Source organism: Alligator mississippiensis, chromosome 2 (assembly GCF_030867095.1).
Source record: "Alligator mississippiensis isolate rAllMis1 chromosome 2, rAllMis1, whole genome shotgun sequence".
Lineage (NCBI taxonomy): Eukaryota > Metazoa > Chordata > Crocodylia > Alligatoridae > Alligator > Alligator mississippiensis.
In genome coordinates, this window is record NC_081825.1 from 33,382,778 (window position 1) to 33,405,711 (window position 22,934).

The 22,934-nt window shown below is 40.1% G+C and overlaps 1 protein-coding gene across 4 annotated transcripts in view; it reads right to left on the bottom strand.

The window, feature by feature from the left end:
- TAPT1 (transmembrane anterior posterior transformation 1) overlaps nt 1-22,934 on the bottom strand; it is an 89,044-nt gene that overhangs the window by 20,339 nt on the left and 45,771 nt on the right. For 3 of the 4 annotated variants that reach the window (XM_019479919.2, XM_014607678.3, XM_014607677.3), the window contains 5 exons: nt 15,274-15,436; nt 13,464-13,547; nt 8,822-8,957; nt 6,965-7,062; nt 6,631-6,700 (listed from right to left, as the gene is read on the bottom strand). In XM_019479919.2, coding sequence (XP_019335464.1) covers nt 6,631-6,700; nt 6,965-7,062; nt 8,822-8,957; nt 13,464-13,547; nt 15,274-15,436 — 551 coding nt within the window. The remainder of the gene's footprint in view (nt 1-6,630; nt 6,701-6,964; nt 7,063-8,821; nt 8,958-13,463; nt 13,548-15,273; nt 15,437-22,934) is intronic. The other variant, XM_014607673.3, reaches the window with a different exon arrangement.

Genomic DNA, 22,934 nt, shown 5'->3' on the forward strand with positions numbered 1-22,934 from the left:
TTAAAAGAAAACTGGAAGAAACTATCAGTTCTTCTGTCAGAAAGGTAAAAGTCAACCTTGACATAGAACCCTATGATTTGCCCTACCAAACCAGACTATTTGTCCTTTAGCTTGGTGTCCTCCCAAGAGCAAAAGACAATAGGCACCAACTTAAGAAGCAGCAAATTCCTCCAAACTTAACCTCCAATGAAAAAGTACAGGGGATTTGGAGAGCTGATTTTATTTCTTTCATAAGAAAGCATGTTTATTTTTGCTGCATGCAATGCTAGCCAATCTTGTAAGCTGTAAATCAACTCCAAAATTTCAGGGAATGGTTTGAGACTTCAATAAACAGAACCCCTTTAAATTTGGTGAGAAACAGGAATTTGAAAGACAAAATAGGAGACAGAAGAAAGAGGACAGAGTTTCTGTCATCTGTTTAGCAGAACTGACATCTTCAACAGTATCCACAATGATTTCTTAATTAATGACACTGCTGACAGCAGCCATTAATATTTTCCACCACAACAAGACTTCTCATTTTAGCTCTTCCCATCCTCAGTGAAAGAGCTATCATAGGTCACTTTCATTTACTGTGGGAGCATGCACACACATTTGGACAGCTACTTGTACAGCTGACACATGGACCTTTCCTTGCTTTACCTTTGTTAACTTATTATACATGTGCCCTAACTCTCCACCCTTGGTTACATATACCACTGATCTGAAACCTGGTCACAGCATACCAGTGACTCCATTGTGATATTTTTAACCAGTTGCTTTGAATGGTTGAAGTACCACTGCTGAATCTACTATTGAAACTATATTGTTCTGTGCAAACTCTCAAACCCATGTGACTATACTGCCATGGGGACATCACTTCTTTTTCCTTCAACACCAAAACTTTTATATCTTGGCACCCACAGGAAGTATCATATATTCCAAAACTTGATGCATCATGATATCATCTGGCTCAGTGATTCTCAACCAGGGTACTGGGGCAGCTCAGGCTGCCCCGATATCCTTTGAAGAGTACCACAACATGTGAGGAGATAAGCAGGTAAGTACAGGCTCAGGCTTGTCCCTGCATGGACATTCCCTTGTCCCCACTGCAAGGAGGTAAGTAATGTAATCAGTAAGTTAGTTTTTGAAATGGGGTGTTGTTCAATGCATAGGTTATGGAGGGGTGCCTTGAATATAAAAAAATTGAGAACCACTGATCTAGCTGAGTCATCACCGATGCTGAGATAATTAATTTAAGGCATGCTGGCTCCAAGGACTCCACTTGTTATGTATTTCAAAGCACTGGACAGTTTTCCTATTCTCAATGCAGTAGAGAAAGAAAGCAAGAAATACAACCATTTGTTGTTTCTAAAAATTGTAAGTGGCTGTATTGACCATACTGCCTCTAAAGCTAAAGTGCAACAGTGCTGAAGAATGTTCCCAAGTTGGTCAGAACAATGAAGCACAAGCCTTAGAAGGTCAACAAGCCTTTAAAAAGAACAGAATCAAAGTGCTCAAAGTACAACTTCTATATTTACTACTTTATAACAGATTCCTCGAACCAGAGAATAGTATGCAAATTGGATTGAAATTTCCAGCCATTCAGAGATCCCCCTAGTTTAATTTCTGAGAATTTTCAGCATTAGGCCTAAGCACAGGTGCAAACCCCAAGGACTGGTACTTCTTTCAGATAAGTATCTTTAGCAAAATAATCTCCCAAGATGTTCTGCATAATGCATCAAGCAAGCAGACAGAAAATCATTAGAATAGAGAACAAGAAAAATAAAACAAAACAAATACATGCTTGTTGAAGTAAAGGCAGAAAGGTAAAATTTGCAGCATCAGAAAGAAGTAACAAATATAAGAATAGAAGCAGGTCCTTTGGATTTAGCTCAGCTAGTCATTAACAACCCCACTGAGGGCTGTCTCATTAGAATGACCAGGAAAAAAAACAGCTTAGGAAGGATCAAGAACAGAATGATAAGTGAAATGAAATATCAGACAACAAGCAGCCATTTCAAGTCCTTTTACAAGAAAAAAAGTAGTATAGTGTCTGGAATGAACAACAGGATTAGAAGAATGCCGTGAAAACGGGGAGCAGGAAGTGGGAAATTACTTTTTCAGAAATGGAAAACAGAGAATCCAAACTAAAAGGGCTTTTCACTTATTATAACAATGAGACAGACAGAGAGAAGAATGGAGCAGTGAAAGTAAAAATCAAGAAAAACAAGTGAAAGAATGACAAAGAAAGAAAAATGAAAGCAGTAGTTAAAAGGTGGTAAAGAACAGACTGAGGTGTTTTTGAAATAATAGCATTTTGCTAATAAATACTGGACACATCTGGAAGAGAGATTTAACAACACGGAAAAATTTGGAATTCAGTGAACTAAAAGAAAGAAGCTACAAATTCATATAAGCTCCACACCACATAGATGTAAGGCTTTTCATGAAGAAATCAGTTTTTCATGAAGAAACCAGTTTAACACAGAGCAGAGCTCAAAGAAGATAAAGCAGATTTAAAAGCATATGAGAAACTACCATTCCAAGTCTCACTAGTGGTGAAGCATCTTCTCTTTACAGACAGCTTTCTTATCATTTACTAACTCCAGAACTGTATAAATGCAGTGATCATTCACCCATTTCTATAACAGAGCATATTCTTTAGATTTACTACTACTTCTTTTACAGCAAAAGCTGTGTTAACCGGCACTTTATTAGCTGGAAAACTCTACTAACCGACATCCAAGGGATGCGGCAAAAGTGAAACTGGAAGTACCACTTCTGGGGAACTTCCGGTTTCGTCCCCGTGAGTCGAGTTTTATTTTGCCACTTCTTCAGCCCATGGCCCAGGGCAAAGCAGCCTGTGCGGGGCCCCCCTCCCTGTCCCCTGGCACACTGATGCTGGGGAGTGCACCAGATGGTGCACATTTGATTAGCCAGCATATTTGATTAACTGGCATCCCCCATTCCTGGGACTGCTGAATAACAGAGCTTTTACTGTAATTCATATTTAGTTCATTCTTAACCTTTTTTATACAATTAAAACTACAGCCACGGTAACTACAGTCCAGATTCATTGGGAAATAGTCCTTGAGAAACTCTTATTAGAAGAGAGAGAAGTACAATAGTTGCTCTAAAGGCACAGAACAACTGTCACACTATGAATCTCCATATGCTTTTATGGAAATGGGAACAAGTTTGATGCCAGAAACATGTTACTCTGGTTGCAGATGACATCTCAGGACTACAGTAGATCCCGTGGCATCAGAAAATGTAATTACAGATCCTTTAACTCCAACTGCAAGGCCTTGACTATCTGCAATATGTTGAACTGCAATGTTTTACTGCTAGCAGATCTTTGCATGTCTGGAGGGGCGAGCAGGATTTGGTGCAATTTAAATCTTCGGAAGAATCCAATTCATTTTTATGCAAGACATTAGGACATTCATTTTGAAACAGTAATGTAGTATTTGAAATACAAGACACATCATATATACACTCAAATCCAAGACAGTTTCCGCCCCCCATTCAACACTGGGGGGAGGGGAAGCCTCACCTTGGATTCGAGTACCAGGGCAGAACGTGCAGCTGCTGGCCAGAGCTGCCACTGCCTGGAGTCAGTAGCCACTGAATCAGCTGCAACTATGGTGGGTCTCAAACCAGCCAAAGGTGTGGGCTGGGGGATCAGTAGGGGTAGGTAAGCAGCAGGGGCATAGGCACTGGGGGGGCATAGGCATCAGGCCTCTTGGTCTCCCCCGCCCCACCAGCTCCCCTTATCGCCTCCCCTCTGCTGCTGCTAACTGACAATCAGCTGACTGTCAAGCACCTTGCCAGCACAGGTGCAGCCCAGGATTATGATTTTAGGCTCTCCCTGCACTGGCAAGTAAGGCGTGATTTGGATCTGAATCACAATCCCCAAAATCCCGCCTTTTGCCATGCATCTGTGGCACATCAAGGAGGTATGATTGTTGGAATCACGGATTAGATCCCATCATGCCTTCACATCTGACAGCAATCTCAATGTCACCACGCAGACACAGTATTAAAATATTAAACTACACCAAAAACATTTTGTTTATGTATAAACACATTCATAAACAAACATTTTATTTATTTTATATATAAAAATAAAAATGCATCTAAGTGAGACAGTTCTAGCTGTTGTTTTGTTTTGGAAACTGAAATTTCAGTGGATCAATCTAAAGACCAGGAGCACATTGCTAGCAGCAAGATTGCCCTCAGACAGATTAAGCTTGCTTAGTAGAACATCAAGACTATTAAAATGAAGAGTACCTCAGAGTGAAGAACGACAGGCAATTAAGTCAACTGATTCCCTCAGCTGCCTGAATATTAATGCAATGGCTAATACACTGTGGAGCACAAATCAAAGCACAGTAATTTTATTCTGGGCAAAAAAAAAATCAGTTTCCCCACTTAATACACATACTTGAATTCTGTGGGGTTGATTTCCGGAGGAAAGGTGTATGTTGTATGTGAGAAAATATGGTATCTTAAATTTCCTTCAAGATTTCATAAAAACTCCCCCTTATTTCTAGAACTAGTGTTGATCTTCTAACGTTTTAGTACTACAGGACTTATTAGGTACTACAGGACTTATTTTACAGTATGCTAATCCATTTTTGTATACTATATGCAAAGGAAGTATGAAACCAGTAGAAAAGGGTTACTACTGTATATATAAACAATCATACTACTGTGCTTTCTTCATTCAGTGAATTTGCATTCACTGGGCTTATCTTCATGCTAGCTTTAATGTTGGATTAGTATTATTACACCTCAAATTTAAAAAACCCGTGAAAAAAAATCCCAATTAAAATTTGCTATATTCTATGCCTAAAAAGATAAAATATTGTAATTTGTGAGTATTCTATAAATTGTTCCAGCAAGAGTTAGTTACTGAACAAACTAACTTGCTTTGTGCATTCTTGCATGTGCTCCATAACCATCTGGTATAATGCATGGCCTTACTTTGCCCTACGGCAAGGAGGGAAAGTTTACATTAGAGACTACAACAAAGAATACTGAAGAATAAGGTAGAAAATATATATTTGCCCTCTTTTGTCATGGTATTGTTGGTCATTATTCACAAAAGAAATAAGAAGTGGCTGATAATCATAGCCTTCAGTCATTTTAAGAACTTAACTAACCCATGAACTAGATTTAGCCTTATGATTTCATATGGTACAAAAAAGTAACAGCGCGAATATTACAAATCTTTACAGTGAATGTTCTCTCAAATTTAAGAGTCTGCTTTAGCCTCTCAGACCCTTTCTGTGAACTTTCAGGTAATCAAATTTTACCTGTACAAATGTGATTACATTAATTATCATTATACCCCACATTCTACTGTTTAAATTTAGTATTTAAGGTACAACATCAGAAATTACCCCAGTTTCAACTAATTAAAAGTTGCCTTTACTATATCAATAGTATTAATTTTCTGGCTCTTGCAGACTTTTATAAAAAGATAAGAGTAATATAGCATACTGTAAAAGGATACTTATTAAAAAAAAAAACAACTTATGTACTCAAATATGCACCATGAAAACACTGATCTTTTCAGTTACATACAGCAGCATCACACCAAATTTATAAGAGAGTAAAGTGAAGTAGATAGAAACAATACCTTTGTCCAACAAATGCAAGCCAGATGTTCAAGCACTAAAAAAGTTCGCTAAAATTTGGCTTTAGAAACTATCCAAACTATTTCTTATATATAAATACCATTTCTATAGGTAATTATTGGCCTAATTTAGATGGAACTGCCTGTTCTTTTTTTTAAAGTAGAGTCTCAGTGAGAAAATGAAAGCTTATTAAATATGTGTTTGTACACTCCCGTAAAAATTAAGTAATTTTTGCCTATGATGTCATATACCCCTCAAGTTTTCGTCCCCTTTTTTTTGTGCCAAAGGTCTGATAAGAAACCAGGAATAAAGAACCCTCACTATTGTCTCAACACAGTTCTATAGCTCAAGGCATCACAACATTAAATAACAAGGTACTGAAGCCATTATCTTCTAATATTTAGTATAAACAAAATACTTCAGCCAGAGGCTATTTAAAGCATCTTTTCCTGGAGGAGCAGTTAATCTAGTTGAGAATTTTTCCAAATTTCTATACTAATATTCCACAAAATGGCCATGAGAACCAAAAGTACAAACTTTGTATCTTAAAGCCTCTTAAAGTTTTAAGTTTGTCTAATTTGTAAATAATTTTGCTGTAACATGTTCTAAAAAACTGCAATAATTTATAACTAACTTTTCTACAAGACTATTTATTGGACTACATTGTTTTATTCTTGTGAGAAAACATGCTATTTTAACATTCATATATGCCCTCAAAGTTCACCAACATAACAATGACCCTATGACTTCTGCCAACGTCATTGTTAGACAGTGTGGACAGGATCTTCTGAATAGTCATTTGAGTGAATACAATATTTCTGACCCAAAGCCTCATTTTAGTCCTGTTGAACAATGCAGTAACAGAAATACAGAATTTGGGGCAGAGTGATCACACTTCAATTTACAGCTTATACATATAAAACTATAAACATAATGGAACAATTTTCTAAAAAATGGTAAATTTAAAATGACTACTTTGTCCAAACCATGCAAATATACATACCACTATTTGACATTTGAAAAAGATTGTTCTTCTCAAATTTCTTGAAAACACTTCCTTTTATTTCAACAAACTGTAATTTTAAATACCAACAGTTAGTTTCTTTACATATATGGAATTGATATTCAATATATACTTTTTTCATTAAAAAAAGCCAATCAAGTCTGTATACATTCTGTGTCTTGGGTCATTTAGGATACGTAAGTGAAGTTAGTCTACACTCTATAAACATCAATTCCCATGGAACAATAACACTAAACTGTCATCTATTTATTATTCAAATCTTGAATAACTATATTTGTCTGAAGTACACATTCAATTTACTCCATTTACTTACATTATTAGACATCATGATAGTAAGCAGTGACTTATTGTGGGAGTTGAAAGCTACATTAAGGGTAGTTGCTTGCACCATTATAAGAATGGCATGCAAGACTGAAGACAACAATGTTAAGGTAAATGACATTTGAAAAGTGCACTTCTGTGTAATTAAGAAATACCAGTATTACCACAAATGTAAAAAAATATTCTGCTTCACTTGTCCTGGGCTACATCAAGGTTTCCTGTTAAAGGAAGAATTATTTGAGAGAAGAGAGAGATTATTGTCATTCTCTGTTGCCAGTACCTAGTAATTCTAGGACCATTACTCTAGCTGCTAGTTTTTGCATCCTTTCCCAATCAATATTAAATTTTATTAGGGGCAGTATTCTTGCTAGAGAGAGAAAAGGAGTTACTTATCAAATGGAGGGTCTTTGAAATATGCTGTCCCTGTGTACAGTCCATTATGGGACATGCATAAGCTCCTTCTGCCAAAGATCAAAGATTCTGCTAACTGCTGTGTATCGTCTACACAGGTACCCCTGAACACTCTCACACACACACACCACACCAAGGCACACTGAGGGAAGTGCAAGACCCATCACTATTTCAGTTCATTCTTTGTCACAGGCATAAATGTAAATATGACAGGAATGAAAGCAGAGGAAGGAGGACACAGGGAAATATGCAGGTACAATATCTCAAATAATTCTTTGCGTACTTGCCCCTAGGAACCTCCTAACCTGCATATCAAGTAATAGGTGGGTGGATGCTCAGAGCCTTGCTGTAGAACTGACCACAGTACTGCCCAAACACAAGACTCAACAAAAGCAGATGCCTGTACTGTACACTGAAAGCAGGAGTAGAGCCCCGCTTTGCTATCCTAACAATGGGGATATTTTTTAAGGGGAACTGCCTTGGACCCTAGTTTAATTATGAAAAAACTTCCATATTTTTAGGAGTCAAGAGTATCAGAAAGACCATAAGAATTCAAAACAGCTCAAGAACCAATTCAGAATCTGAGAGAGGAAGAGACAGGCAAATAATCTAGGAAAATTACCTGAAGGGATCTGTTCTGCACAAGAAAAGAAAATAAATTTTAAGACTCTTTTAACATCCAAGTAATGAACTGCTGCCTTTTCCCAGCTGGCATGAGGTTTCAGACAAATGAGCAGCTAAATAACTTAAAGGTGAAATTCCAAAACTATACTAAACTAGAGTCTCCCACGCATTGATGTTAATATCACATTTCTTCAGATTGGCCTTCAAGGTGTCCTCAAATTTCTTCTTTTGCCCACCCCTAGAGCCGTGTTTACTGGTGAGCTGGAATATAGGACCTGTTTCAGGAACTGGCTGACAGGCATCCTTATGACTTCCTGTCCAATAGAACTGGTACTGTATAAAACACAGCTTCTCATGGCATCTGCTTGGGCCAGAACACTGGAATTTGTTCTTCTGTCCTTCCAATTGATATGGAGGATTTTCTAAAGACACTGGAATGTCAGGCCTTCAGGTGTTTTCAGTATGTTGTCCAGGCTCCACACCCATACAACAGGGTAAGGATGACAACAGCCTGGTAGATGAGAAGTCTGGTTTGGGTCCTAATGTCATGATGAAAGACATGATATGGGGGATGTGTAAAGGCAGCACAGGTAGATTTTATTTATGAACACTATAACCCTGAATTTATATTCTGGCAGGTTAAAAGCTTTTCAGTCAGCCATTAAAATATGAAACATTGGAAATAGTATTTTTTTATAGTGTTAATACATAATTTTAGGAAAACTGACATCTTGAAATATAAACTGTATAGTAGTTGTGCTTTAAAGTAATCAACTCGAATATGTTGAGAATATTTTGTAACTTGAAAGGATACAGACATACAGCACTGCCATGAAGAAGTGAGGAATCACACCTATATGAGCTCTTTTTCTCTCTTTAGGTTCTGTAGCCGTCCAGTAAAGAGCATCCAAAATATCTTGTCCAAAGGAGGAAAACAGACGATCAGCCACCTAAAGACAGAGAACTTTTAATATTTCTAAATAATATTAGAATTTTTGTTCTGGCAAAGTTATTTGCATACATTGCCATAATTAATGTCCAACTCACATAACAGTCTTCAAAATTAATTTATTTTTCATAGCTCATCTCCTGCCCTCATTTTGACTCTATGATTCTATTTCCACTAAAAAAAATGTCCAACTCTCTACTGTAGTTGTGGGTATCATATAACTAACGGTGTTATTTCCTCTCAAGTCAACTACCACTATCTCAGCAGGACTTGGATATGAAACCCTGATTTATTAAAATTAAATCCTGGACCCTGGATAACGCACTCAACTATGACAGCCTATGTAAAAGTACACCAGACTGTGATTCAAACTTTAGTTTTTCATGAAACAAAGTATATCAGCATGCATCACCTTTTATACCCCAAATGATTTAAAAGCAAAAGGTCATGATAAATAGCAAACTGGAGGAAAGAAGGAAGTATCTAATAGGGTGCTACAAGGATTAGTGTTTGGTTTGGTTTTGTTTAACACCATTGCTAAAGATCTGGAAAAAGGAACAAATTAAAATTAAATTCACCAGGAAACATCTAATTGACAGAAACAAAAAAAACCCAAACCCACAAAACAAACAAACAAAAAACCCAGGAAGGAAAATGGCACACTGACCTAGGCAGATTAGAAACAAGTGCAGAAAATGAGAACTGATTTGGAAAACTACAAATATCTGAGGAAATGTATTCCAAAATACATACGCAATGAGGCAGAAATCAAGAAACTGATAATGCTGAAAGGAACATAAAATAGTAGTGGTTAGCAAATTCTGGCTGTCCGTAAATTCAATACAGCAGCCAAATAGTCAGTGAGACTATATGCCCTATGTACTCAAATCCAAGATAAGGTTTCCCCTTACCCCCAAATCAGCATGGGGGGGGGTAGAACCTCATCTTAGATTTGAGTACCGGCCTAGGGGAGGAAGTTGCTCAGCTCCAGCTTTGGCCCTGGGTTCAGGGCTGAAACCAGAGCTGAGCTGCTGCCTATCCTGGGCTGGAATGGCTCATCTGGCAGGGGAGAGGGCATGCAGTGGGGTGGGGGGAGCAAGGGGGAGACCACAGAGTGTGGAAAGGAACCTGCAGCTTTCCCTCCCCCACCTCCTACCCCCCTGTGCCTGCTCCCTCCCCCCACCCTCTGCTCCCTCTTACCTTCCGTTCCAGGTCAGATCCCTCCAGGCCAGACTTGACCTAGGCTGGGAGCTGCCAAAGCTTCTCTCTGGCCGGGCTGAGCTGGGCCTGGGTTGGAACCACTGCTGTAGCTAACTGCACCAGAGGAGCAGAGCTACAGCAGACGGTAAAGGGAGTTTGGCAGGCAGCAGGGAGCAGGAAGCAGCGAGCAGGCACAGGCATAGAGGGGCAAGCAGCAGGGGGGGAAATCAAGGATAAGGGATCTGGCCCCTTACCACCCCCACTGATGCTTTCCCTACCACAGCAGTGGAGGAAGGAAGAGAGAAGGGGCATTCCACTAATTATATTCTATACATGGAAAATTAAAACAAATGATTAGGGAAGTGTTGTCTTAAATTAAAAGTTGTCTTGTATTCTGGTAAATATGGTATGTAGTCTCAGAACTGCAGAATTAAATATCTTGCCCAGCAAGAGGAAGTTCAGAAGAACAGCAAAGGAACCCTTAATTCTTGATGAATTTTCTCTTACTTATGAATCTGACCAAAGTAAAGAGATGCATATGATAAAACTATCAGCATCACTTATTAAACTGTAGTAATTAACTTTTCCTTTAATGCTTATTTTGTAAATTAAGTTAGACACAAAAGCACTATGCAATGGATATCAGAGTAGAGTAGAAGATATGAGCAAATACCATACCATTTCACATTAACTAAAAAGCTTTCTGCTTCACAACAGTTACCCTGCCATCAGTGCTACATTTTACCTGCTGCTAGTTAAAGGGTCTAAATTTTGAAGTTATTGAAGAGCAACTTCAAACAAAAACGATAAAATTAAGCAAAACTCACTCAAGCCAACATCCACTCAATTATAAAAGCTTTAAAAGGTACATAATTGACAAAAACAACAGAAATAGGGAAGTTAAATACTGAATGCCCACGTATGCTGCCTAAGAACAGCATTTAGCACACCATCAGCCGCTTTTATAGCATTATAGGAAATTTTACCATTTCCCTATTATAACTTCTAAACTTTATATTAAGAAGAGTAGTTCTTGAAAAGCATATTTACAATGGCATTGTTTTCGGCTATTCACTTGTCAAACTGAAGATAGGCAACACCCATTGGCTCCTGCTCAGTGATACCCTATCATGCCTGGTGACGCGCACCCACTATATAATGCTTAGAGAGTCAGGTAAGTTTGGTTTTCTCCACAATATTGCGGGGATTTTAAAAAGCTTTTTTTTGTGGTTATTTTAAAATGAGTTTAAGTGAGACTGGAACGATTAAAAACACCACGCAATATTGTTGGCTGTTTTCTCAAGTCGACTTACCTAACCCCTATATGCCGGCTCCAGCAGAGTTCCATGGTGAGTGAGGTGTCACCAGCATAACGCACGCTGGGTGTTCCTAAGGAGCAGGAGCCGGTGGGTCTGAATCTAAAAAAAGAAGAGTGTCATTTTAAGCCAATGGTGCTGAATGCGCCCCTCAGCATACTTACTTGGGGCATTCAGCACACAAATGGAAAGTTTTTGCATTTCTAGCATATCTATTTTTCTCTGACTCCGAGATAGCCGAAAACATCAAGACATTGTAAATATCTTTGTCTAATCATTTTTCCATATTAAACACTCCAACTTTTGAGTTTGAAATTAAACAATTAGGATGTACTTGTAAGGCTAGTTATTGCATTTTTTTAAACTGAAAAATACTGAATTGACTACAGTCTGGAAGGCAACTTTACCCAGACTACAGCAGTACAAGTATTTAGCTGTCCTGAAAGCAACTGTATTTTATAGGACTGAAGCATTCTGTTTTCTGCTGACACTTTGGATGTGACTAGATGTGCAAGAGGTGCTGCAAGAAGTACTCTGCCCTGCTACTAGACACTAAAACTTTTGAGACAGATAATGCAAATTAAATGGATTTTAGCTTGATCCCGCTGCACTGAAATCAAATAGATTTTTGACAGTGGTTATGAGCAGTATGAGACTCCCACTTTTCTCCAAAAAGCTGAACAGAGAATTCCAGGCAGCAGAGATTCCTTCCTTGCTCTGCATTATTCAGTTAGAAAATGGTAATTGCTTCTGTTTGGTCCTGGATGAAGGCAAATCTCAAATGCTTCCCCCAGTGATTCACATGCCTTCTAATCAACTGAGATAAATTTTGTAGATTTTTAAGCCTACTAGAAAAATTCCTTACTGTATTTGCTCAGCACTTGGAAATGGTTACACACAGAAGGGCTATTCTGAGTAGCATTAAGCTGTATGGCATTAAGCATTACTCACTATGTGATAATCATCCTTATCATCATAGATTAAAAATGGCATAGGAATGAATAACCCCTAAAGCAGGGGTCAAACTCATCAGGCCCTGGGGCTTGATGAATGGCATAGGGCCAGTCCAGGACATTGGCCCCAGCGAGTGCTACGTGGTGTGGGGCCATCTGGCACAACATGTGGGTCAAAGGGGCAGAACAGGGACTGGATTATGGGGCTCCTCATACCAGATCTGGCCCATGGGACATAGGTTGGAAACCCTTGTCCTAGATCTTTAAAATGCACAAGATCCTGCCATCCTAATTCAACAATCTGATTTCTCAGTTCACTGGAAAATGTATTAAAAAAATAAATCAGACGCAAAAAACTAAGCCTTCACAATTACATATCTGGAGGTGGCTCACATGCAACACATTTCAAGAAGTGCATTAACCTAGTATGGTGATAAAGTGTGATCCTTATTTCATGTTTTCAAACAACATGAGAGAATAACTAGCGTTTAGAATAAAAAATCTCCATATTATAGACAAACCACAGCCTACCCAAAAGAGCCTAACCTATGATAAAATGTTAGCTCATAGCTCTCCTCCTTAACACACAAGCAAGCACTGTAGTAACATGGCTTCATTATAAAAGATTAAAGGAGTTGGGATAAAATTAGAGTGGAGACAGAATGACAGAAAAGGGAGTTCTGGCTCTCCAGTTCAGGTTTGTGGTTCCCAGGTCGCAGCGCAAAGTGAAGGTTGTTTATCCCATGCAACTAGTAGCCACGAGGCCAAGCAAGATTTTTTCCCCCTCCTGTTGCTACAGATGTCAGGTTTTTCTTTCCCTTCCCCACACCCCGCTCAGAAACATTGAGTACTGGTCGCAGCCATGGCTGAGGATTTTGACTGGGGTGTGCCAATGCTCCTGCTGGAATCCAGATATCGCTGGCCGAGGCAGGCAGCAGTACGGGGGTGAAGGCTTAACTCCTCTCAGGGTCAAACCAATCCCCATATCAGGAATTTGGAAGGAATTTAACACCCCGTCCCCATCAAATTGGCATTTACTGGTGGGTTTTGTCTTCCTCTGTAGCTGGGCACATGGTTCTCTTCCTGGACCTCTTGAGGGTTGTTGCTTGTAGCTGTGTTGGTCTAAGGACAGAGGCAGACAAGGTTCTTTGGGGGAAACGTGATACAGTATCATAGTAGCTAGGGTCAGAAGGGACCTAAATAGATCAAGTCTGACCCCCTGCCTTGGGCAGGAACAGATGCTGCAGTCATATGACCCCAGCCAGGTGTCTATCCAGCCTCCTCTTAAAGACCCCAAAGGTAGGAGCGACCACCACTTCCCTTGGAAGTTGGTTCCAGGTCCTAGCCACCCTAACCGTAAAGTAATGCCTCCTGATGTCTAGCCTGAACCTGCTCTCTATTAACTTGCGGCTGTTATTCCTAGTTACCCCGTGTGGTGCCTGGGGAAATAGGACATGTCCTATTCCCTGCTGATCCCCCCGGTGAATTTGTAGACAGCCACCAGATCCCCCCCCCTCAGCCTTCTCTTGTGGAGGGTGAATAGATTCAGGCCCTCTAGTCTCTCTTCATATGGCCTGCCCTGCTGCCCCCGATCATGCGAGTGGACCTCCTCTGGACCCTCTCAATGCTAGCCACATTTCTCTTGAAGTGCAGCACCCAAAACTGGATGCAGTACTCCAACTGCAGTCTGATCAATGATACATAGAGGGGGAGGATGATCTCCCTGGACACGCTTGTGATGTATCTGTGGATGCATGACAAGGTGCAGTTAACCTTACTGACAGCTTCTCGCATTGGTGGCTCATGTTCAACCTAGAGCCAACAATGACTCCAAGGTCCCTTTCTGCTTCTGTGCCAATGAGAAGGGTGTTCCCCAGCCTATAGGTGTGTTGCTGGTTCCTTCTCCCTAGATGCAGTATCCTGCTCTTGTCTGCATTGATTTCCATCCTATTCTCATCTGCCCATCTCTTTATTAGACCATATCTTTTATTAGACCAACTAGTTGGAAAAAACTGTTCTTTGCAAGCTTTCGGGTACAAACACCTTTCTCCAAGCACACGGAGATTTTGTTGTTCTTGAAGAAGGGTGTTTGTACTCGAAATCTTGCAAAGAACAATTTTTCCAGCTATTTAGTTGGTCTAATAAAAGATGGACTTCGAGTACATTTTTAACAATTACTTCCTGTCCTTGCAGTGGCAAAACATTGCCAGTGCCCTCACTCCCTTTCTTTATTTGTGGCAAGTTCAGGTGTTTTTGTATTTTGGGCACTGTATCTGGTAGCTGTGCAAGAGGGATGTTCCTGAATTGTTTAAGAACACATAAGACAGACACTTGTTTAAGATAGTTTAAATAGGGATAATCCTGCCTCAAGGAGAGGGTAGACTAGAGGATGACCTGAGATCCCTTTCAGCCTACTTTTCTGTTTTTTTCCTATGAATTTCTCTACTCTTCCAAAGACCCTTTATTGCTAATGAAGCAAAATGTCTCTTTGCAGCTCTTATCTGGATTTCTACCCCCTCCCAAATATCATATTCTGACTGGCAGTTAAGATTTCAGGAAAGGAATTATTTCAAATGATCTCTCTCAATTTAACTCAATTAACTGAACTTTCTACAGAAAACAGACTGTATATGAAGGTATTTGTGCTATTTTAACAGAAGCAGCAATTAAAAGATATACATATGAAAATATCTTGAACACATTATTAAACTTCTAGGTGTATATTAATTTTTTTTACACTGATTTAATTAAAGAAATGTAACAGACTCAAAATACAAAAAGTAGACTAATACTAGAAAACCCAGTGGAAACATGGTTTGACATTTACTTTTAATAAAAATGCCCTTACCTCTAGCATGTTGTAGATGATGTATAGCTTTATGACAGACTGTCCTCTTATCAGATGGTACATCATAGAGTAGTCAACATAGTGCATCATGAAGTAGCAGATGACCAATATAACTCCTTTGAAAATGTCACATACCTGAGCAGGCTGCAGCAAACGCCTATCACTGAAATATAAAATACAAAATCAATTCTACTATACATTATACAGCCACAAAATACAAAAGCCATTAAGTTGATAGGCACTGACACAGACAGTTGGCTAAGAATATGTATTGTTTAAAAATTCAGCTTACTGCTGGTCTTAAAAGCCAAAAAGTGTACCAGAAATAATTACACAAAATTATAGATCATTGGCTTGCAAGAGCTCTTTTCTCTCCCAGCTGTCAAGGCACCAGGCATTAAAGTAAGAATCTAGCTATATTTGCTTTTATTTAGCTTTTTATTCTAGACCACTCCACATGTTAATTTGATCTCTTTCATTACAGAAGTAGCCATTCTTGTTTGACTATATGAAAAGGAAATGAAACAGCTTTCAGACTGCACTATGAAACACATGCTGGGGGACTGGAGCAAATCCTACTCCTATTATACCTACCTAATTCCATCCCTTTTTTTGGTACCAGGATTCTACAGCAGTCTCAAACGCACATGAAACGCAAGAGTCCTAAGGCTACTGGCTCCTGGATATATGTAGCTAATACATACAGAGCACAGCACTGTCTTGCCATTTTCTATCTTACAAGTATCAACCATTCAGTCTAACTGTACAAACTAAAGCTATACAATATACATCAATTTCCCCAGAGCTCAAGCCACAGAAAATTTGTGTTTAGCATGATGAAGTTAAGAAACTGGACTGTAGTAAGTACTGTAGTCAGTACTTACCAGTAACTATTTAACACCAATTGGGTACTAAAGAGTTAAGGATTTTTACAAACGGAGCTATAAAGTTATGCATTAGTGCGCCATATATTTAGGAATTAGGAATATATTTAGGAATTTATAGTGCCAAATATATTTAGGAATAATCGCTGCCCTAAAATTAAATAAGCCTATTTTTAATAAGTCAGGAAAACTTGAGGGATTTGCATTCCATTTCTCAAGTAAAAAAAAAAAAAAAACAGGCTAAAATTGATTTGAAGGATAAAATAAACTTTCTTGAGGTTGATTTTTCTGCACTGATTTAAAAATGGTTCTGGAACAGAGCTTGAGCTAACAGACAATACTGGAATGAAGAGTCAGTTTTTGTCTACATTATAAAAGTTTAAACTAAACATGCCCTTTTCCAAATAAATTAAACAGAATTCAGAAAAGGCACTCTTGATTCCAGTCCATTAAGGGGCTTTTTCAGGCATAATTATTCTGGAAAAACTATTCTGGCAGATTTCCAAGCATACACCAGCCTTTGCATACTCACTTTAAAGCTTAACTAGAAGTAACGAAAATACCAGGAAGAGAGAAACCAATTAGTCAAATGTATATTTGTACATAGATAAGTCATTCTGTGCCAAAGTAACAGAGAAACTATGACTGATATATTAAAAAACAAAAAAACAAAAAACCAACTAGAATGAACTGGTATCTTATTGTACTCAATTACACAGTGCAAAACAAACACTCCCCCTTTGAATTTGCATATCTGACTTTGAGTAAATTAAGGAAAAGAGTTGCAGCTGCTATTGTTAACAGAACCTTGTCTGCCTTGTTTTAAATAAGGCATTTATAAAAGCACACACTGTCTGCTATTATTTACTGATGGATTACCAACTTAGTAAATTGCTCAGCAATGTATGTCAGCTTATTTAAACTCATGTTTCCATTTCTGTTACCATCCTTTCTTTCCCCTCCACTATTGTCCCTCACCTGTCTGTTACATGAAGTTGCCTGTGAGCTCCTAGGAGTTTGACCAATACCATTAGTGGTGCCAGTACAGAATCTAGTAGAAAATAACTCCAAACCTGATTTGTGCTTTTGGATGCTACTGTAACATAAAATAAGGTCACAATGAACATCAATTCAATTTTAAAATAAGATATCCTGCTTTTGTAGAAAAGCACTACTTACTGCAGCTTTAATATATTACACGCATGAGGCAAGGCATTGGCATCTTATAGATTAGCCAATTCAGAGAGACAAGAGCTTTTGTAAGCAACAGCTTACTTCATAAGATGCTATAAACAGACCTGCAGGGAACAGGGGGTTTGAAATATACAAGCTACATATAAGATAATGCATATTTTATATAAAAGCTCTTTCCTCCTCAAAAACCCCCTATAATTATTGCTGTTTCTGCTGAGTCTTCCCATGGATTCACGTTCTCAAGCATGCACTAAGGCTGCATGTACTTGGCAGCTTTAATGAAGCAGTGGTTCATTGGAACCACTTGTCCTTTTTTGTGACCTTCTACTTCCCCAGTCTGACAGCTTATGACAGTTACACTAAAACTGCATTAACACAAGATTTTGAAGATGTGGAGGCAGTAGGTGGCCTTTAAAAAAAAAAAAAAAATCAATCCAAGAAAAACTCTGTACGGTCTGTACTATTCTTCACCAAATGTTGATATCTATCCATTATTGATATCTATATCTGTCTATAGATATATCTATATTTACACATATATTCCATTTTTGTGCATTAAAAGACAGGATTACCAGTGAGCAACTTGAAGGATTGCTCTCTTAAATTAGGCTTTAGACCTACAGACCAAACCCAGTGCCATAAAGAGCTGTATGCAGCATCCCTGGCCACATAGAGATATTCAGTTTCTCCTAGTGTATTAGTTGGACTGGACTCTACTACGCCAGCCAAGAAGGGAGCAGAATAAGTCCCCTTTACAATCCTTCACTGTTTCGTGGGCTCTGGGATGCTCTGTGAAGTTGCCATCTGTCACCAGGCAGACTAAGGAAGCCTGCAAAACATCCTGAGATGTACCCACAGGGGCCACCTAGCGGTACAGCATCAGCACTACAAGCTCTCTGCCCTTTAAAGGCTTAGCACTTGAATGTCTGTTGAGGCATCTCCTGGTAAATTTTTCTACCAGGAGAAGAAAATAAGGAGAATTCTCTCCCAGGTCATTTCAACATGTATATGCAGCCTGCATGTCTATTTCAATGACACAAATATTGTGAAGATACAAGGTAGAAACTGAGGAAGCATCAGTCCAGCTCAATGCAAAAGCTGTCCAAAAGTCTCAAAGTAAATACATTTGACTGCTTTGACTTGGCAGGAATTCAGTCACTTGTAATACTAGGAGTATATCCAACTAATATATTCAGGAGATTAAGTCCCTTTTTATTCATAGTAATTCATTACTAGTTCATGAATCTGGTTTTCATAAATTTGTAACGAACTAGTATCTGGAAAGTTGCTTATATAAACAATTTGTGGTTTGTGAATGATCCACTAGGAACACCTGCTATTCCAAAATGTTCTATTCAAGTTGTAAGACTGGTTATCACAAAGTAATACAGCATTTCTGTCTCGGCACTGAAATACTTGGGGCTTTATAAAAAAGAATTCATGCAAAGAAATTATGGTGGCTATAAATTCTCTCAGGATTTTTCTCGATTCAGATGTAAAGGTGTCCCGAAAGCCTCAGCACTCCCAATATATCCTTAGTCAATTCAAACTGGGTACACTGGTGAACTTCAGAAGAGCACCTTTTTAAAAGACCCAACAATAGCAGGGCATTCTAGTCTAGAGTCATTCTAGGGCATTAGAAATTTATTCCAATGTTCTATACTCAAGAAATAACTTAATTGGTTATATACATTGACCCCAGATTTATAATTAGTTGGATTTCATACTGAGACAAGACAGTCTGATCTGCACCCAACAATAGTGTGTATGCTCATATGCAGTCACAGATCCAAATATTACAGCAGAACACCCATTTAGTTCATTTTAACTTTAGGGGATAACTTTAGTTGTGAACTTTAGGGGATAACTTCTCCTCTCTCTAAGGGAAGGCTTTAGGGGAGGCTTTAGGGGATAACTTTCGTTGTGAAGCAGTTTGCTTGCATTTATTTCTAATCAAGTTTGACAGGACAACTAGGCTGTAGGTTTAGGGGAGGAGTAGAGGCTACCCATGGATGCCTGGAAGGCACTTCAGGTTCTGTGTTCCAAGGTCAAGACGGGGCAGGCTAAGGGACTGCACACCCAAAGGGCGAGATGGGGAGGGCTAAGGGGCAAGAGGGCCAGAGCCTGTGTCCCAAGTAAGCAACAGGGGAGCAGGCAAAAGCCAAAACGGCCAGAGCCTGCACCTTGTGAGAGTGAGGCACAACCAAGAATGGGCTAGAACTGAGAAGCTAGACAAGTGCAAGTGGGCTGAGGCTTAGGAGTTCACAGCTAGAGCAATCAGCAAGCTAAACCCAAGAGAGCTGAAGCCCATACAAGCTGGTTTTTGAATGAAGAGCAACACCTGTGAGGCATGGGTGTGGCTACAGGGGAGAGCAGAGGCCACAAGCACCACCCATAAGGCTACTGGTGCACTGAGGCAGTAATAAGGCCAGAAGGGCCACAATTTAGTGGCCAAGGGTCAGGCTAAGCTGAACTGTGGTCTCACTCTGGGACAGCCTCCCTAAACTCTATAGAAGTTGCATCAAAGGTACGGCAGTTGAGGTGAAAGGGAAGGTATCCCAAGGACCCAGAGTGGGGCAGGACTCACATGGCCACCAGGAGGCATCACGACTGTGCCTGGAGCCTGCTACAGTATGTATGTAAGGAAGTACATGAACTGAATCCATTAATTCCCATTTATAACTGCTCTATCACCATGCAACACACACAAATGCACAAAGCTTGCAGGCATAAATTTCTCAGCTTGTGTTCAGCAAATTTATTGTTTTTATTATAAAATAATGATTCACACATTTACCAACTGCAAATATTTAAATATTCCCACCACCATTTTGTCCCAATTCATAGATTGTAAAGCTGGAAGGGACCTCGCAAGATTATTGGGTCCAGTCCCCCCTGCACTAGTCAGGTAAGATAACTCACACTTATTCAGGTGATCCCCACCAAAGTGACCATCTAGTCCAGGGGTAGGCAACATTTTTTGGCCAGACTGCCAAAAAACCCACAATGTCTACCTTGGAAGGGGCTGGAGTGCCGGCATGCCAGAACAAAATGAGGGTAGGGGGTACATGGCAGGATGCATAGCATATTAGTATAATTAATAATCATAAACATTGCCTTTTTTATGGTAAAATACAAGATTTTCTAAAAATTGAAAGCCTGGTGACAATAAATAAGACTTCAGTGCGCCACCACTCCCAAGTCACAGAGGCTGCACTCCCAGCCCTGCTGCCCTCCTGAAGCACAGTGCATGCGACCTAGAGCAGCAGCGCACAGAAGGGCTGCACAGGGGCAGCAGCACAGGGTTGTGCCCCTCACTGCTGCCCCCACCTTCAGGGGAAGTGTGGCCAGAGCAACAGGCAGCTTTCATGTGCCTCCCCAGTGTCCTGCCACGCCAGGTTCCACACGCTGCTCTGCAGAGGTGGTGGGGGAAGGCAGCATGGTGGGGAGCATCACCGGCACCTGCTGCCTGGCCTGGGTTGTGGCTGTAAGGCAGCCAGGGCTGGGGCAGGGGAGGCAGCAGCTGTTTGCAGCCTCCCGGCTGAGGCCAGCCCAGGCTCTGGGTAGCTGCTGCCAGCCATGGATCCTGGGCTGCTTGCAGCAGGGCTTGCATCCTCCCAGATGCCTGCTGGGAGCAACCCAGACCTCGTGGCTGTCAAGAGCTACCCAGAACCTGGGCAAGCTGCAGTCAGGAGGCTGCAAACAGCTTCTGCCTCCCTGCCCTGGCCCCAGCTGTCTCTCATCCTGGGCTCTGGGAAGGCAACAGGTGCTGGCACTGTGCCTGTTGGCTGAGGCAGGGAGGCAGCAGCTGTTTGCAGCCTCCAGGCTGCAGCTGGCCCAGGCTCTGGCGTAGCTGCTGCCAGCCATCATGGGAGAAGCCCAGATTCTGTGGCTGGCAGCAGCTGCCTAGAGTCCAGGCTGGTGGTCACATGCTAAACAAAATGGTCTCATGTGCCATGCTCAGCACAGGTGCCAGGGGTTGCTGACCCTGGATCTAGTCTCTCCTTGAAGATTTCTAGGGTAGGTGATTGCACTGCCTCCGCAGGGAGCCTATTCCACAGTCTAGACACCCTAACTGAAGAAGTTTTTCCTAGTGTTAAGCCTGAAGAGGTCTTCCAGGAGTTTGTGGCCATTACTCCTGGTTTTTCCCTAGGATACCTTGGTGAACAGTTGCTCGCTGATGTAGTGGTAAGCTGCTACCAAAGTCCCCTCTCAGCCTTCTCTTTTTGAGGCTGAAGAGTCCCAGGTCCCTCAGTCTTTCCTTGTATGGCTTGCTGTGCAAGTCTCCGATTCTATGGGTGGCTCTTCTTTAGACTCTCTCAAGCTTTCCCATGTCCTTGTTGAGTGTGGTGCCCAGATTCATCCATTTCCTTACTAATTCATCCCCATCCTTACTAATCAAAAACTTTAAGGAGTTATAAAAACAAGCAACTACAAGCTTGTGTTGCATCAGGCAATTAGCTGTCTCAAAATGGAGTCTGACAAGGTAATTTGCAGTTCATAGAAAAAATCCTGTCCTAAATCTCACTAATACATATGCAACATTGTTTCGTACCTGCTATGCTCATTTATACTCAGTATACTTGCTTTGTCTTCTGTCACCGCTATATTATTGCCATGTTATTAGCAGCAATTTAGTAATGGCATTCAAACCAAACTCCAGTTTTGAAGGGTTTTTTCCAGAGCTCTAAAATATTCTGGGTGCAAACAGTTTTTGAGAACTGGATTCCTTGGTATATGAATATCGCATGATAAATTACAAATTAATAAATTCCTGGTCATTACCACACTGAATACATTAAACACTCCTAGAGGTGGAAGGAAAAAAGGGGTCGTTGTCTTCTAAACCTATTTAATGACAAAGAAGATGGTGGGGGTCAGACACTCATGCTATGAAAGGTAAGGAATGTAGCCTGACAGTCTTATACACTGCCAGCAGGATAGATTCACTCTGTATGCCACTTGAAATTGTGCAAATAAACTGATACTTCTATGCCATCAGTACTCAAAAGAAAAACTGAAAGAGCTTTTTGAAAAATAAGCCCCCCCCCACCAAACAAAAAACCCCGTGGAAAACAGCACTTGTGTATCAACGGACCTTAACTACTAGATGAGTAAGAAACTTAAAAATTTTCTTCTGGCTTTTTTGAGAAAGAGAGCTCGAAACTGGATAGGCAGTGCTCTGAAATGATCAGTTACTTGTTTTTCCTCCTTATATACACACATTTTAACAGTATATGTGGTTTCCTTGATTTTATAAATCACCTAAAGGCCAAGACAGAGACATTTTTTAAAACTATAAAATAACATACTAAAAAGATGACTTGAGAAAGGAATTAGCTGTGCAGAATTTCTATCATTCCAAACATAATTGGATAGGCCACTTTCAAATCGTGACATTTTTCTTCAACTGCAGGAACAGTCATCAGTAGCAGGGGAACACAAATACTAAAAAGTGAATCAGCTGTAAAAATGAACCCTCACAATGCATCTACACCACAGATGCAGGGGTTTAGGTTGTAGCCGTGTTGGTCTAAGGATATAGGCAGACAAGGTTCCTTGGGTGAATTTGATATCTTTTAT